The sequence below is a fragment of the Mercenaria mercenaria genome, chromosome 9, assembly GCF_021730395.1.
Source record: "Mercenaria mercenaria strain notata chromosome 9, MADL_Memer_1, whole genome shotgun sequence".
Lineage (NCBI taxonomy): Eukaryota > Metazoa > Mollusca > Bivalvia > Venerida > Veneridae > Mercenaria > Mercenaria mercenaria.
In genome coordinates this window covers 23,867,088-23,884,372 of record NC_069369.1, presented here as the reverse complement: position 1 = coordinate 23,884,372, position 17,285 = coordinate 23,867,088, and the positions used below count along the sequence as shown (strand labels likewise).

At 34.8% G+C, this 17,285-nt stretch overlaps 2 protein-coding genes across 6 annotated transcripts in view; one reads left to right on the top strand and one right to left on the bottom strand.

Moving 5' to 3' along the window:
• The window catches only part of LOC123546046 (anaphase-promoting complex subunit 4-like), a 71,807-nt gene extending 57,731 nt beyond the window's left edge, over window positions 1-14,076 (bottom strand). Inside the window, exons 1-5 of the mRNA XM_053550463.1 lie at window positions 14,034-14,076; window positions 10,490-10,615; window positions 10,025-10,124; window positions 2,051-2,330; window positions 1,039-1,144 (exon numbers count right to left, since the gene is read on the bottom strand). Of these exons, the coding sequence (XP_053406438.1) occupies window positions 1,039-1,144; window positions 2,051-2,330; window positions 10,025-10,124; window positions 10,490-10,606 (603 nt within the window). The 5' untranslated portion in view covers window positions 10,607-10,615; window positions 14,034-14,076. The remainder of the gene's footprint in view (window positions 1-1,038; window positions 1,145-2,050; window positions 2,331-10,024; window positions 10,125-10,489; window positions 10,616-14,033) is intronic.
• Window positions 14,077-14,133: 57 nt separating this feature from the next.
• LOC123546721 (rho GTPase-activating protein 19-like) overlaps window positions 14,134-17,285 on the top strand; it is a 37,402-nt gene continuing 34,250 nt past the window's right edge. For 3 of the 5 annotated variants that reach the window (XM_053551028.1, XM_053551029.1, XM_053551030.1), the window contains exon 1: window positions 14,134-14,206. The gene's annotated coding sequence lies outside the window, so the exon portion shown is untranslated. The remainder of the gene's footprint in view (window positions 14,207-17,285) is intronic. The other 2 variants (XM_053551032.1, XM_053551033.1) reach the window with 2 other exon arrangements.

Genomic DNA, 17,285 nt, shown 5'->3' with positions numbered 1-17,285 from the left:
TAGGGTCATAACTGCAGCCTTTACAGTGTTAACAAGCTTTTCCTTCGATTTCTTGGTAAAATATGTTTACACTGTTATTGTGTGTTAGTCAGGTGAGCAACCTAGGGCCATCTTGTTAACATCTGTCCCTAAAACGGGCCAAGTGCCCCCATTTGGACACTTTTGACAGAGGACCTTATGATTATACTCCACACCAAACTGGATGAAGATCAATCAAGAAGTTTATGAGAAGAAATTGAAGATATTTTTATTTTTAGCTCTAGCAGCCCCTAAAAGGAGCCGAGTGCCCAAAATTGAATAAGGCTGGTTGAAGACCTTATAATGATGCTACAAATCAAGTTTGACAAAGATCCATCAAGTGGTTCATGAGAAAAAGTCATTCAAAGGCAATAAAAATTGTTCAAAGCTATTTCTACTTCTACTGCTAACGTTTAAACAAAACTGGGAGAAGACCTTACACTAATGCTACAGAGCAAGTATGATGAAGATTCATCATGAGGTTCAGGAGAAGAAGTTGTTTAACATTATTTTTATTTTTAGCTCTAAAGGCCCCTAAAAGGGGCCAAGTACCCCCATTTGAACAACATTTGGAATGGACCTTATAATGATGCAACAGACCAAGTTTAATGAAGATCCATCTACAGAGGCAAAGTTGCTTAAAGGGTTTTCAATATTACCTCTGGTGGCCCCTAAAAGGGGCAAAAGTGAACCATTTGAACAAACTTGACAGAAGTCCATGCCAGGATGCTACTGATCAAGACTGGTGAAATTCTGACCAGTAGTTTCAGAGGAGATGTTCAAGTAGAAATGTTTATGCAGGACGATGAACAATGGACACCGAACCATCCACCTATACTAAAAGCTCAGTTCAGGTGAGCTAAAAATCCAAAATTCCATTGTTATATTCTGACTTCAAATTTGAAATTGACCAAGGTCAAGGTTTCATACTGAGGCTAATTAAAAGTCCTTGTAACGTTTACAATTAAGCCATGGAGACCCATAAAATTTGAGCATATTGTTCAGCCATCTTAACTGTACCTCTGATCCTGAGATATCTCTGATTGAGATTTTTGCAACAGGAAAAACACCATATATATACAGCTGTAGCTCATGTGATTTGCTGCCAATAATAAGTATATTCAGCCTGAAAATTGTAATAAACATTTATATGGTGAAAGTTAAATGTAAAGCTATCTTTGGAATAGCCAGTTCGATCCCTTAGCAATATATATTTTCTTCACCAGGTGTCAGAAAGCAATGTCAAAAATTTATATGCTAGTCATTGCTGAGTACAGAACCCAGTAAATGACTCCCAAAACAAAACTAAAACAACAATGCCAAAAAACAAAATAATACAAGGAAAAAATGTATCTGCATACTCTGCAAAGAAACCGATTAAAGTAGAAACAATTGGACAAAATCTTAATCAAATAAAATATTGTATTTCTGATTTTATTTCTAAGCTGAGGCAGTGTGAAGCAGTGGTAGAGTATTAGATTTGCAGGTCGAGTGTTCAAATCCTGTCAGGAACAGAATTTGAGTACTGTCTACATAATCCCTAACAAAGTTGCCATACTGGTAAGGATAGTTTATTTATTTATTTTGATGGGTTCAACATTGCACCGACACAATCATAGGTCATATGGTGACTTTCAAGCTTTGTTGGTGCAGGAAGACCCCAGATGCCCCTCCGTGCATTATTTCATCACAAGCGGGCATCCGATTAGAACCATCAACCTTCCGTAAGCCAGCTGGATGGCTTCCTCACATGAAGAATTCAATGCCCAGAGTGACACACGAACCCATATTGATGAGGGGCAAGTGATTTGAAGTCAGCGACGTTAACCACTTGGCTACAGAGGCCCCTGCTAAGGATAGGAAACCAGTCTGCAGTAGCTAACAAAGTTTTATCAAAGTTTATGGGAATCTTCTCTTCAAGTGATGTAAAATAAACAGTTATCTTTTAAAGTACTATAATTAAATTGTCAGTGCAGTGCTATTGTAATTAACCAAACGACAGCATTTGTACAACATTTTTTTGTTTACTCACTCCTTCTGTCCCTTCAATTTCTTTTTATCTTCCACATTTTCTTCTACATTCCCTTTAGATAAACTTCCATAACTTTTGGTCAGTGGTTGCAGCTTTGGCAGATATAGCTCTGTATTATCCTCTGCATATGGGTCACATGACCAAGTCCCGCCCCCAGGGAGTACTTGACACACCCATGACAAACATGTGATCTCTTTCTCCAACTGGATTGTGTGAAGAACCTCTGCATTCTCTATGTAACAAAGGTTCACCTGACCTGATGTGTAGCCTACAGCAAGCACTGAAAATACAAACAGTATTGACCTTTACCCTGCTAAATTTCTATAATGAACTTTTCCATCTTCAAATTAACTGTTAAAAGGGGTGCTTACCAAAAAACGTGGCTGAACTGAGAACAGTGCAGATCATGATCAGACTGCATAGATGTGTAAGCTGATCACGATCTACACTGGTCGGAAAGGCAGAATCAATCGTATCCAGCATGGTAAGGGTAAATATTTTGTTTTTATTGTAACTTAAAATAATTATGTACCGGTACCATGAAACTCCTCCAATAAGAATCCCTAAAATCAAGAAATCGCTCCAACTGGAGTCACTGAAAACAAGAAACCCCTCCAAATGAAATCCCCTCCCCTAAATACAAACAAGAGCTGTCACAGGAGATTGTGTGCTTGACTATTTTCAATGTGGTCACATCTGAGAAAGCGGAAGCTGTCACTGGAGTGTTCAATGACAGACTCCAATGTGGATGAAGATACTGGACAATAGCTTTAGTCCATTTCAAAAGTATTTAGTAACAACAGAGATAGAGATAGTGTATCAAAACATTAAATAAGTGTAAAAGGGACATAAGTTATGGAACATTTCTGCAAGAGAAATGCACAATGTGTTATAACATGTGTAGCTAATAATGTGGAACAACTATTTTAAATCTGAATCAAATCAATTCAGTAACAACTAAGATCGCGCAAAAGTTCATCAAAACTTGAACCTGAAATTCTAAGTAAAAAGGGGGCATAACTCATGACATATTGGTGCCAGCGCTAAGTACCTTGTGTCATATGATGTAAGTGATGATGTGGAACAAACATTTTAAGTTTGAATGAAATCCATTTAGTAACAACAGAGATATGGTGAAAACGCATCAAAATTTAACAGAAATTCTAAGGAAAAAGGGGCATAATTCGTAAAATATTAATGCAAGAGTTATGGCCCTTCTGTCATATGATCTGGGTGATGATGTGAAACAACTGTTTTAAGTTTGAATCAAATCTGTTTTGTAATAACAGAGATAGAGTGAAATTGCATCAAAACTTTAACCTGAAATTTTAAGTAAAAAGGGGGTAATTCATAAAGAAAATGGTGCTAAAGTTACGGCACTTGTGTCAACTGATGTGGGTGATGATTGTCAGGATACGAGTTATATGACCCAGGAAAGTGCCTACGCCTTTAGTATCTTGAACGATGAATTGGGTCCAATCGCTAAGGTGACTATGTCATAGAGTCGCTGACAAACAATGTAGAATATCCTTTGTTAAAATGTATAGCTGGTGAGACCAAATATCTCGTACATAAATTTTTCTCTGGCTACCTTGCCTAAATGATTCGTGTACCAATGATTCTTAAATGATTTCAATTATGAGCTTGATAAATTCAGGGATCAGGCTAATCACTAAATGTTTCAAACTATCAATCTTCAATTAACAACTAGAAAATGCTTTTGTAAAAAAGCGCATGTCTCCCCCAATGCAAAGTCCTATAGGCAAGAAGTCAATAGGGGTCAGGAGCGAAAGTCAAAGAGACACTGATGGTTGGCTGCAATAGGGATCATCTACTTGGCATGTCCAGTCATCCCGCTAAATTTCAACACTCTTGGCCTAGTGGTTCTCAAGTCACTGTTCAAGCTCCTGTGACCTTGACCTTTGATCAATGACCTCAAAATAAATAGGGGTCATCTACTCTGCATGTCCTATTAAGTTTCAACATAGTAGGTCAAGCGGTTCTCAAGTTATTTCCTAAAAATGATTTTACATGAACAGGCCACTGTGACCTTGACCTTTAATAGACTGACCCCAAAATCAATAGGGGTCATCTACTCTGCATGTTCAATCATCCTATGACATTTCAACATTCTGGGTCAAGTGGTTCTCAAGTTATTGATCGGAATTGGTTATCAATGTTCGGGCCCCTGTGACCTTGACCTTTTACAGAGTGACCCCAGAATCGTTAGGGGTCATCTACTCTGCATGACCAATCATCCTATTAAGTTTCAACATTCTGGGTCAAGTGGTTCTCAAGTTACTGACCGAAATGGTTTTCAATGTTCAGGCCCCTGTGACCTTGACCTTTGATGGAGTGACCCTAAAATCGATAGGGGTCATCTACTCTTCATGACCAATCATCCTATGAAGTTTCAACATTCTGGGTCAAGTGGTTCTCTAGTTATTGATCAGAAATGATTTTCAATGTTCAGGCCCCTGTGACCTTGACCTCTGACGGAGTGACCCCAAAATCGATAGGGGTCATCTGCTCTTCATGACCAATCATCCTATGAAGTTTCAACATTCTGGGTCAAGTGGTTCTCTAGTTATTGATCAGAAATGGTTTTCAATGTTCAGGCCCCTGTGACCTTGACCTTTGACGGAGTGACCCCAATATCGATAGGGGTCATCTACTCTTCATGACCAATCATCCTATGAAGTTTCAACATTCTTGGTCAAGTGGTTCTCTAGTTATTGATCGGAAATGGTTTTTAATGTTCAGGCCCCTGTGACCTTGACCTTTGACGGAGTGACCCCAAAAACAATAGGGGTCGTCTACTCCAGCAGCCCTACAACCCTATGAAGTTTGAAGGTTCTTGGACAAATGGTTCTCCAGTTATTGCTCGGATATGAAGTGTGACGTACGGACAGACGGACAGGGCAAAAACAATATGTCTCCTGGGGGAGACATAATAATTTGCTCAAACTCCTATAGGCTGGAGACTCTATACTTGACTGGTCTTTTTGTTGAAGTTCCGGTCAGACAATGTCTTTGAATCAACAACATACGAGTCCTATCGCATAGATGCTCGGCCTCTGTCCTCTTAATTGAAGATTCAACTCTATATGAATGCCCCAACTCCTGAAATGCTCAGCGCCTATATGCTATCACATGTAGCATTCAACTATCATATAGGTATATCCCCAATGCCTTGGCTGTACTTAATAATGCTGAACCGTCTATAAGCTGGAACTCTCCTACTATCTCAGTAGATTACCAAACTCTAGGTCTCTGTCTCAGCTTTCCGATGCTCAGCCTATATATGCTTTCATCTACAGCATTCAACTACCATAAAAAAGCTAAAACTCCTATGCGCTGGCCCTATAGCTCGAAACCTTGTTGAAATTATGCAACTCTTCTTTAGTCTATGAACTTCAAACGTCTTCTTTTTAATAATTTATCCGCCTTAGCTGACAGTGTAGTTACAATAACTTCTTATCAAGGTACTGGGATAAATTATTAGTTGAATCCTCGATGTGTCTTCTTCAATTACTGGATACCGAATGAGCTCTGTGTCATCTATCTATCTATTTATACCCTAGCAGACATGCTATTTACAGAACTTGTTTCTGATTGGTCCAAATTTAAACATAGCGTTTTACAACGAGTACTTGCTCTATAAAATATCTGGTTCCTTTTAACTTTTGTATATGACATAATGTGTGATGCTGGGATCCAGCTATCCACATAATGAACCCAAATCAGCCACAAATGACCCAAATCCTATTAATTACAGCAATTCAACAATAATTATAGCAATGGCAACATGAAAAGGTAGTCAAGCACTATCTGTGCTTATGTGTTATGTTATCAATATATCAAATATACAAATTATTCTGACAATGATACATGTGGAATAATTATCTATATCCCGTCTGTAATAACAGAGATATAGTGAAAATACATCAAAGTTAACCTAAAATTCTAAGTAAAAAGGGGGCATAACTGATGAAAAAATGGTGCCAGAGTTATAGACCTTGTGTCATAAGATGTGGGTGATGATGCGGAACAACTATTTTAAGTTTGAATCAAATCCAGTTATTAATAACTGAGACAGAGTGAAAGTGCACAAAAAAGGGTGATAATTCTTGAAATATTGGTGTCTTGAGCAATATGATGTGGGTGATGATTAGGAATAACTATTTTAAGTTTGAAGCAAATCCACCAAGTAACTAGAACTGTCACAGGAGTGACTCATACCCCCACCATACGGTCTTGTCACAGAAGAATGGCAACCATAAGAAATCTTAAAAATACTTTGGAGTACTTCATCCTGGGCTTCCACATATAAGTAATACTAGTATAATACTAGCATAGTAATACTAGTAAATATATTAAATCTCTAATATTAGAGATACACTAAAAGTGAATACAAAAAAGTGTCTTACCGACCCATGTTACCACAGAAAAATGTATTTACTTTTTACATAGGACTTATAATAAAAAAAGTTAGAAAAATACCTAAAATATTGAAAATCTAAAAATAGGATTTCTAAAAATAGACTAATTCCTGGAATTTAAGGGAAAGAAACTCAGTACAAAAGTTAAAAAAGGTTACTTCCCTTTGGCTCTAAGCCAATCAGAATGAGATATAATGAAAATACATCAAAATTAACCTTAAATTCTAGGTAAAAGGGGACACAATTCAAGAAATATTAGTGTCAGAATTATGCACCTTGTGTCACATGATGTGGGTGATGAGGTGGAACATCTATTTTAAGTCTGAATCAAATCCATTCAGTAGTAACTGAGATATAGTGAAAATTCATCAAAATTAACCTTAAATTCTAAGTAAAAAGGGGCATAATTCATGAAAAATTGGTGTCAGAGTTATGTACCTTGTGTCACATGATGTGGGTGATGAGGTGGAACATCTATTTTAAGTTTGAATCAAATCCATTTTGTAATAATTCAGATATAGTGAAAATACATCAAAATCAACCTTAAATTTAAAGTAAAAGGGGACATAATTCATAAAAAATTTATGTCAGAGTTAAGCACCTTATGTCGTATCATCTGGGTGATGAGGTGGAACAACTATTTTAAGTTTTAATCAAATCCATTTAGTAATAACTGAGATATAGTGAAAATACAACAAAATTAACCTTAAATTCTAAGTAAAAGGGGACATAATTCATGAAAACTTGGTGTCAGAGTTATGCACCTTGTGTCACATGATGTGGGCACATGATGTGGGTGATGAGGTGGAGCATCTATTTTAAGTTTTAATCAAATCCATTCAGTAGTAACTGAGATATAGTGAAAATACATCAAAATCAACCTTAAATTCTAAGTAAAAAGGGGCATAATTCATAAAAAAATGGTGTCAGAGTTATGCACCTTGTGTCACATGATGTGGGTGATGAGGTGGAACATCTATTTTAAGTTTGAATCAAATCCATTTAGTAATAACTGAGATATAATGAAAATACAACAAAATTAACCTTAAATTCTAAGTAAAAGGGGACATAATTCATGAAAACTTGGTGTCAAGAGTTATGCACCTTGTGTCAAATGATGTGGGTGATAAAGTGGAACATGTATTTTAAGTTTGAATCAAATCCATTTGGTAATAACTGAGATAATAGATTTCGGGACGCGACGGGACAGGACGCGACGGGACACGACAAAACTGACTCCTATATACCCCCCTCAAACATGTTTGGTGGGGGTATAATTACAGAGATCCGGAAAAAGTTCATCAAAACATTAAAGGTCCACTACTAAAACCCGAACGAGTATTATATGAAAACCAGAGTTTGTAGCTGAGACTTCCTATTTACTGAAAATATGGCCCACTGCATCGGTTCTGACCAAATAGGCATGAATATGTTCAAGAATAACTAAAAACAAGAGGACCATGATGGTCCTGAATCGCTCACCTGTTCCCACATGACCCAGTTTTGAGTATGACATCGTTTTTTCTATTATTTGACATAGTGACCTAGTTTTTAAGCTCATGTGACCCAGTTTTGAACATGACCTAGATATTATCAAGATAAAAATTCTGACCAATTTTCATGAAGATCCATTGAAAAATATAGTCTCTAGAGAGGTCACAAGGTTTTTCTATTATTTGACCTATTGACCTAGTTTTCGAAGGTACATGACCCTGTTTTGAACTTTACCTAGATATCATCAAGGTGAACATTCTCACTAATTTTCATGAAGATCTCATGAAAAATATGGCCTCTAGAGAGGTCACAACGTTTTTTCATTATTTGACCTACTGACCTACTTTTTGAAGGCACGTGACCCACTTTCGAACTTGACCTAGATATCATCAAGATGAACATTCTGATCAATTTTTATGGAGATCCATTCACAAGTATGGCCTCTAGAGTGGTCACAAAGTTTTTTCTATTTTTAGACCTACTGACCTAGTTTTTGATCGCACATGACCTTGTTTCCAACTCGACCTAGATATCATCAAGATGAACATTCAAACCAACTTTAATACAGATCCCATGAAAAATATGGCCTTTAGAGAGGTCACAAGGTTTTTCTATTATTTGACCTACTGACCTACTTTTTGAAGGCACGTGACCCACTTTCGAACTTGACCTAGATATCATCAAGATGAACATTCAGACCAACTTTCATACAGATCCCATGAAAAATATGGCCTCTAGAGAGGTCACAAGGTTTTTCTATTATTTGACCTACTGACCTAGTTTTTGAAGGCACGTGACCCACTTTCAAACTTGACCTAGATATCATCAAGGTGAACATTCTGACCAATTTTCATGAAGATCTCATGAAATATATGGCCTCTAGAGAGGTCACAAGGTTTTTCTATTTTTAGACCTACTGACCTAGTTTTTGACCGCAAGTTACCCAGTTTCAAACTTGACCTAGATATCATCAAGATGAACATTCAGACCAACTTTCATACAGATCCCATGAAAAATATGGCCTTTAGAGAGGTCACAAGGTTTTTCTATTATTTGACCTACTGACCTAGTTTTTGAGGGCACGTGACCCAGTTTCGAACTTGACCTAAATATCATCAAGGTAAACATTCTGACCAATTTTCATGAAGATCTTGTGAAATATATGGCCTCTAGAGAGGTCACAAGGTTTTTCTATTTTTAGACCTACTGACCTAGTTTTTGAAGGCACGTGACCCAGTTTCGAACTTGACCTAAATATCATCAAGGTGAACATTCTGACCAATTTTCATGAAGATCTTGTGAAATATATGGCCTCTAGAGAGGTCACAAGGTTTTTCTATTTTTAGACCTACTGACCTAGTTTTTGACGGCACGTGACCCAGTTTCGAACTTGACCTAGATATTATCAAGATGAACATTCTGACCAACTTTCATAAAGATCCCACGAAAAATGTGACCTCTAGAGTGGTCACAAGCAAAAGTTTACGGACGCACGGACGACGGACGCTGCGTGATCACAAAAGCTCACCTTGTCACTATGTGACAGGTGAGCTAATAAACAAAAAATGTTGCCTATGTCAAATTTGCAATTTGCAATTTTTATTTTTACTTTCAATAGCAAAATTACCAACAGAACACCTAAAATGACTTTTTCAGAACAACTGGGTGTTTTTCTTAAAACTGGTGATGTCATTACAAACAGACTTTAAATGAAAATATAAAACAATCAATTTACAGTTAAAGTGATGCAGATGTATCTAAATTCTGGACCCAACACACCTTTATATCACAGTACATCAAAGACTGCAAAACTGTTTTCTATGCAATTTAAACAGAATATATAGGCAAGAATGCTTAATTTTGTGTTCGGTACTACATCTACTAAAGTTTTAATTTCTGACATGGTACATTTATAGCATTTTCAGTTCTTAACTCAAAATCTTTATTAATTTTTATGGTGTAGAACATTAACAAAATACAACTTCCCTATGTCTATGGTGAATATACGTAATAGAACCTTAATGAAAACAGAACCAACCTTTTCCGTCTGGTCTCCAAGACATTGCCTTCACTTTAACTTCTTCACTATGAGGTGGCAAGGACCACACCTTCTGCCATGACAACCGGTGCAACACAACCTTTGAAAAATTAACCAGTCAAATATTTCTAAAACTGTTTACTGACAGGTCAACAATATGATTTAAAACACAATGAAGAAGTGTCCACTATATCTAATTCTGGATAGCTACTGCAATAAGACAATCCAAATGCACTTCTTATGTGTCTTTTTACAGTAGCTGTAACGTGTTGTTTATTTTCTACATGAAAGACACTAGTACTTTACATATTTCCAACAATAAAATTCTTATTAATTATGCTTATGTTTCAACCTAATAGGCTAATACCTGATGGAGTGTATTTTTAAATTCCAACACACCTACACCTTTGTTACAAGAAAGTAAAATCATATGTCTTTTATACGGGGAAATAATGGAAGTATTACCTCTCCCTGTACATTGGACAGAGCAACAAGATCAAATTTTGGTGACCAAACCATCAACTCTACTTCCACTGCCACATGCTTCTCATCTACTTGTCTAAATGCTCCTTGATCTGGCATCTTAACAGTCTAAATAAGACAGCAAAGTATAAATAAATTACTATACAAATAACTATAAATTTTAATTTGGTTCTGTCTGGGATCCTAAACAGAGATGGGTAAGTAACTCCTATCCTGTCATTCAAAAAGCGTAAATATTTTCATGATTGACAACACAAAGAATAATAACTGGAACTCATTGCCAGCCAAAACAGTGAAAGCTAAAAACATCAACTCATTTAAAAGTTTGCTGAACTTTGTTTGGAAGCACAAAGACAATAATTCTAACACCTTTCATCTACATCTACATTGGTCCATCATACTGTCAGACTTGACAATTCTACGACGGTGCACAAGAATAAGAAAATATATAAGGAGAAACTGATGGAAAAGTAAGAAGTAGAACAGTCTATCGATGTATGGTGTTAAGTAAAAGATAGGAAAAAAAGGTGTAAAAGTAGTGCCCAGCTACTTTCCACACCATCAGGACATGACCTAGCCTTACTCATTTAGCTTATCAGGATGGTTTATTTTATTATCTGATATTTTATAGCTGTCATCCCTCTAAGCCTTACCCGTATCTGCATTTTACTGTTAGGAGACATGAAAAAATACAAAAAAAGTCATAAAATACTGGTCAGACTTATTTGCGCCAATAAATTAAAGGTGGTCAATCACATTTAATTAACATTTAATGACATTTTTTACTTTTTGTATATTCTGGTAGAGAATTATTTAAGGAACAAAAAGACCCACTATATAGAATTAGATTCCTATTTGAAATGTATATTTTATTATTTTTATAAAATTTTGTAATTACTCCCCTTTAATATGAAAGTATATAAAAAGCTGGGTATTTCTTTTTATTTCGATACAATGTCTAGTTTTACATTTGCATTTGATAGACATATCAACAATTGAACAATCTGAACCAAAATGCAAGTTTTAAAGCTGTGTGTAGCTTCTGAATTCATTTATTTCCAATCTATCTTGGTTGCGCAACCAAGATTGGCAAAGGGAGGTAATAATAATTTTTCAAACTTGTGTTTCTAATGAATTCCATCTAAATACATAATTTTTAATGCAAAATATTTTACAAATATATTACAATATGTCTAATATTTATACATTTCCTTAGGCAAAGTATGTTTATCAAATTTATACTTATGATAAAATAACTCTATCTTGGTTGGGCAACCAGGATAGGAAAATGAAATTTTAAAAATACCTCCAGTGACAATCTAATTTGTATTAAGTGTTAAGTGAACATAAATGAGTGTAAATGATCAGATGCTAAAGTTTCGAACAAATCCGTTACATGGCCAAAATCTGATTATCCACCTTTAAGCATTTATACTCATGTCATGTAGAAACTTCAAATGGGTTAAATATTACTCATAATTTTAGATAAGAAACTTAAATCTTCAGAAATATGATATGAACAGGTGCAAGGAGATATCTACCCTGACACCAGCTTCAATATACAGCGGACTGCTGATGACACAAAATTGCAGACACAAAACACAAAATATTAGCAACCAGCACACTCAATTCTTAAACTATGTTGAAAATGGATTTTTTTTTTTTTTTGCATATTTCAAGCGACAGATCAGACAAACACAGAACTTTTTAGTTTTTTAAAATATTTTGAAAAAATAAAAAAGTTATGACAATTTGAAGTTTGTGAAATCGAGCATTTTTCTGGACTTTTTTTTGTTGTAATGAGAAAATACTGCGCATGTTAGCGGACCCAAGAAGAATGAACATTTCCCTCAAGTTGTCATAACTTTTTTTAATTTTCAAGATACCTCAATTAAACTTTGCAGTCTTATGGCATTTTTTATGCTCTTTCCATTTTTGCAACATATTTTAATATTGGACAAATGCTTTCAAAGTTATTTAGAGTGGAAATGTTCAAAAATACAAAATAAGTTTTCAAACTTTTAATGCGTTGAATCTCTTCATCAATTATAAATATGAAAACAAAAAAGCAATATGATGTTAAGCATGAAATATATTCAAACTTGAATCTTCTTTCAAGTTAAAATATACATTCAAAAAATGTCAGTGAGACAATTTTATGCTTAAATGTCAACATGAATTTATAATCTGATATTTAATCATTATAAATACATTGTACATGTTGTAACAGAAAATGTTCCCAATGGATTTCATTGGGGATTTACTAACAGAAATATGCAGAAAAAGTTTGGATGTGACAAGACAGCAATTTTAACAGTCAAAAGTTATCACGCTGTCCCAAAACATCCTATTATTTAGACTAGACATGACCAGTTCGACTTCAGTGGCAGTACCATGGCAAGGAGCCCCGCCGACATTGCTCAAGTCCCTCATTTGGCGATACTTTGTAGCTGGGACGGAGTCCTCTTAGAAGGTCATGTTGGACAGCCCTTTCAGTAGGTCAATACATTAGTCCAAATAATTGTACTCGAGAGTTGAATATCGTTATATTATTTTGACTTGTCGATATCCACCTCCGAGTACAAACCAGAAAAGGTAAAGAATGTGGTAGCACTGTCCTCTTCTTTGCGTAAGTAACATCCAATGCAATCCGTTGGGCGGGAATTATGTTATAATAATACAACGGATAAAAAAAAGAAATACATACATAGAAAGCCTGTAATTTTTCCTTTTCAATGATGTATATATTACCGAGATTTCTTGAGAAAAATTCGAACTATGGCAGTTAAAAAAATGCCAAGGTTTAACACGAGTGTACTACATATTGGAAAATGGCCGATCACCGGTAAATACATTACTACACGAAGCGTTTTCATTGGTCACGCCTCCAACCGCCGTTACATGAAGACGATTGAAACGTTAGAGGTTTAAATTTTTTACAACAGAAATTCTTGATAAATATGTCCTGTTCTTATGTTTTTTATTTACTATTTATGATTTAAAACAACAGGTAAGCAGTTAGGGCTAAAGAAAAATCGTGACTACTGATAAATCGTAATGTCAATTGACCACAGTTTCCACCACAGTTTTGATTGTTTCTGGTTGAGACCTCTAGGTAGACAACGTAAAATATCAAAATGTAAAATCGGTCTGCCCGAGGTCTCATTATTTAGACTAGTCAATACATCAATCACGTGCATGGCACCTGTGGAACCACTTTTTTATCAAAAGCAACAGATTTCAATTGGGCCACCACTACGCTCATTGAACAGCCAACAAAATCAAGGTAAAACAAGCTAAATCAAATCCGAATTCTAGAGGTGCGGATCTTTCAGTTTCATCCAGATTTTGGACTAGTCCGAATTATAGCTACTTGAAAACTCCAACAATCTCAGCGTATCGCTGTTTAACGTAACAGTAACTATGAAAAGAAAACAGGAAATGCATGTTTTTAATCGGTATATCAATTCAGTTATTTGTTACCTGTCGTATTTAAAACAGAAGACCAAAGTAAAAAACAATTTACCGAATCTGATCATGGTATCTAGACGCTTCAATGTGCGCTTTCAGTTTATCCAATCAATTAACATAGAACGTTTACCGTTAACCAATCATAATTCTCAACGCTTTTGACAGGTCACGAGCGGCGATTTGGAAAAAAAGATCTTTATGTAGAAATTTGTTAAACATGTTAAAATGGTGAGATAAAAGCTGGAAACTTTACAAAATCTGTTAAAGATTTATTCCTAATGATTGGTTCTGCAGTTGTCATCTTTGAAATTTTAGTCAAATTGTAGAAAATCTGATTTTTTGTTTAGTTGAACCAAGACCAAACTGTCATTGTACTATCGTTTTATGAAACAGTGAACATAAGCTCTGAAGAGCTTTTGAGCGGCCCAGTTTTAAGAACAGTTAAAACCAGTTATACCTTACCCCCAGTAATTTGCTGGTACCCAGTTACAGCTGGGTCAACTGAGGCAATCGTGATAAAGTGCCTTGCCCAAAGGACACACAGCAATGGTAGTTAAGTCAGGAATCGAAACCGGGGCCTTTACCTCTGTAGGAAAGCATCTTAGCCTCTCGACCAATGCGTCCACAAAAATTCCTTTTATGTAAAACTGGTTGTACCAGGATATATAGAGGATAGGTTGACTATTTATGCACTAGAATTAAATTATGTAAATTTTATTGACTTGCAGACATACATTGACTTTGTAAATATTTGCTTGCATAATTTTTCACGTTTCATCATCCTATGATAATCACAACTATCTTAGTCATGTATATTCCTAAATATAAAACCTGACAAAATTCGCATCATGTTACAATTCATTTTAATTGATACTTTACATTTTGTATTTTCGATATTATGTCAGGTTGTTACATTTAATGCATTAACATATAGCATAAAATTGGCTACAGATGTCAGATTGATCTGTGGCTTTATGGACATTATCAGACAAAGAGACTGAACTGAAGAAAATCATAACTGTGCTTTATGGCAGCAATTAAAAGTATTATTTTACCTTATTTCTTATTATTTATATGATTAATAAATCCAGTATCAAATCTGGTGAAAATTTGAATACCGGCACAATAATAACCAAGGTTGTTCCAGATGTACACATGATTTGAATATCCAAATCTTTTTCCATTCAACACAGAGAAAAAGAATTCCACTTTTTAAAAGAAACGTTTAAAATTGATAAGGATATGAATAAAAAATGTATAATTATGACACAAATTAAACTGATCGTGAAGATATTAAGTGAGAAATAGTTTTTAGTCTGCAGCGGTTAAAAAGAAAGGCAATGTTGTTCCTATACATGTAATTCTATCTGCTAGAATTTCTTAAAGTATTTTAAAAAGTAGTGAAAGAATTTTCAAAATCGGCATAAAAATGAGAAATGTATGAATAATTCAATACAATGTATTTGAATAGACTGGCTGCCATCCCCATGTTATGTTATTCTCTCATATGAATTTTCTTAATTAAATCTGGAAGTGGACAAACTTTAATGTTAATAAGGGAGTGGTTGTGACTATGTCAGGTAAATGGACCTACTGGTATAAATGTTTATAAGCATCGGTTGACACCATTTGTGTTACCAGTCATTTAGAGGGTAGGATGTATAGTCATCATTTTATCATGTTATGTGATATACATATGGGTGTAAGAAATGGGAAAGCAATCAGACCCATCTTAGCAAGTAGTCAGCCAAATCTAAACAAGCATAAACAGATGGTAAATGGAACATTGTAGAATGGTAATGTCAGAATGCAAAATGCAACATTTCAATTTTTAATATCGCCATTGGAGCATGTAATATTACAATATGTTATTTTATAAGTGCTATGCCATGAAGATAAATGCATAGTACAGAATATAGCATTTCAGTTTAAAAATCATGACACCAGGTTGGCAGATAGTAGTATGGATTTGTTACAAAGCAAGATGCAATTTTTGCTTCATTAATATTCCACATTATGAGTATGCATGGAATTGTGACATGGTAAAACATAATATAAAATGGATACATAAGGCAAGATGGCATGTTAAAAGGCACAATGAAGTCTAACTAATTTGTTCCATATCCTCATCTGCTACAGTTCAATCACTTTCAACTTTTCATCCATGCTTACTCAAATTTTTATGCTCAATTGTGAAACAAGATACCTAAGAGTTGTACCATAAGTATTTTAGAAAAGAAACATGCTAACATTTAGTACCATCTTTCACCTCTTTGGTATGGCCAGGGAGAGCATGACATTTAGAAACCACTTTACAGATTGAACTGTAATTCACATTAAGTTTCAGTTGTTCTCAAGAGACTGGAATATTTTCAGTGATGCAGAAACCTCAAATGTACAAACCAGACCCATTATGTTCATGGGCTATGAAATTTGCCATCACTCATACCCTGTGAACATGCCCATTCTACAAATCTAGAAAATGATCCTTGAAGACATTGGTTTTATGGGCATTCCAGAAATTTGATTCCAATTCTTTACAGCGTTTTCCTCTGCAAATCTGCTGAAAGAAAGATAGTCTGAAAAGTGTTTTCTTTTCTTTCACAAGTTAAAAGATGGACAGTCACACCATGTTACATCTAGATGTAAATTGATTAAAAAATCAAAAGTTAAGAATTAGGTTAATGATTTACTACTTGCCTCATTAACATTAAAAGCTTGTGAAACAAAATACATTTTTTGATACAATTTGAAATAAATGTTTTGAGAAAAAAAAAAATTCAGACCGCACATGTATGCCTTCAGGTAACATCACATCATTTTTTTTTAAAAGAAGACGAATCATTTTAAAACAAAGAGAAATGTAAATATTAAACTACCACTATTATTATTTTTGAAGTACAATAAACTTTGTAGTACATACAGTTAAATTTTTACCAATGTTTTAGTATCTTGAGAGCTTTTCCACATATTTTCCCCAACTACACTTCAATTCATTTTCACTTCAATTCATTTTGATTCCAAATAAATACTTTTTAGAACCCCACATATATGTTGCTTTAAAAAAATGATATTCTTCTTGTTTGCAACCTTGAATAGTATTTAAAGATGTGCACGTGTAACCCTGATGGTCTTAGAAAAACTATTCAAACAAAATGTTACATTTACATGTAATATATTGTACATTAAATTGATAACAGATCTGTTAAATATCTTGTTCCCATTCATAACATCTTGTTACATATATGAAACTTTCAAAACATGGCTGATAAATTGATGTTGAACAGGGCTTAATCTCCCACTGAGA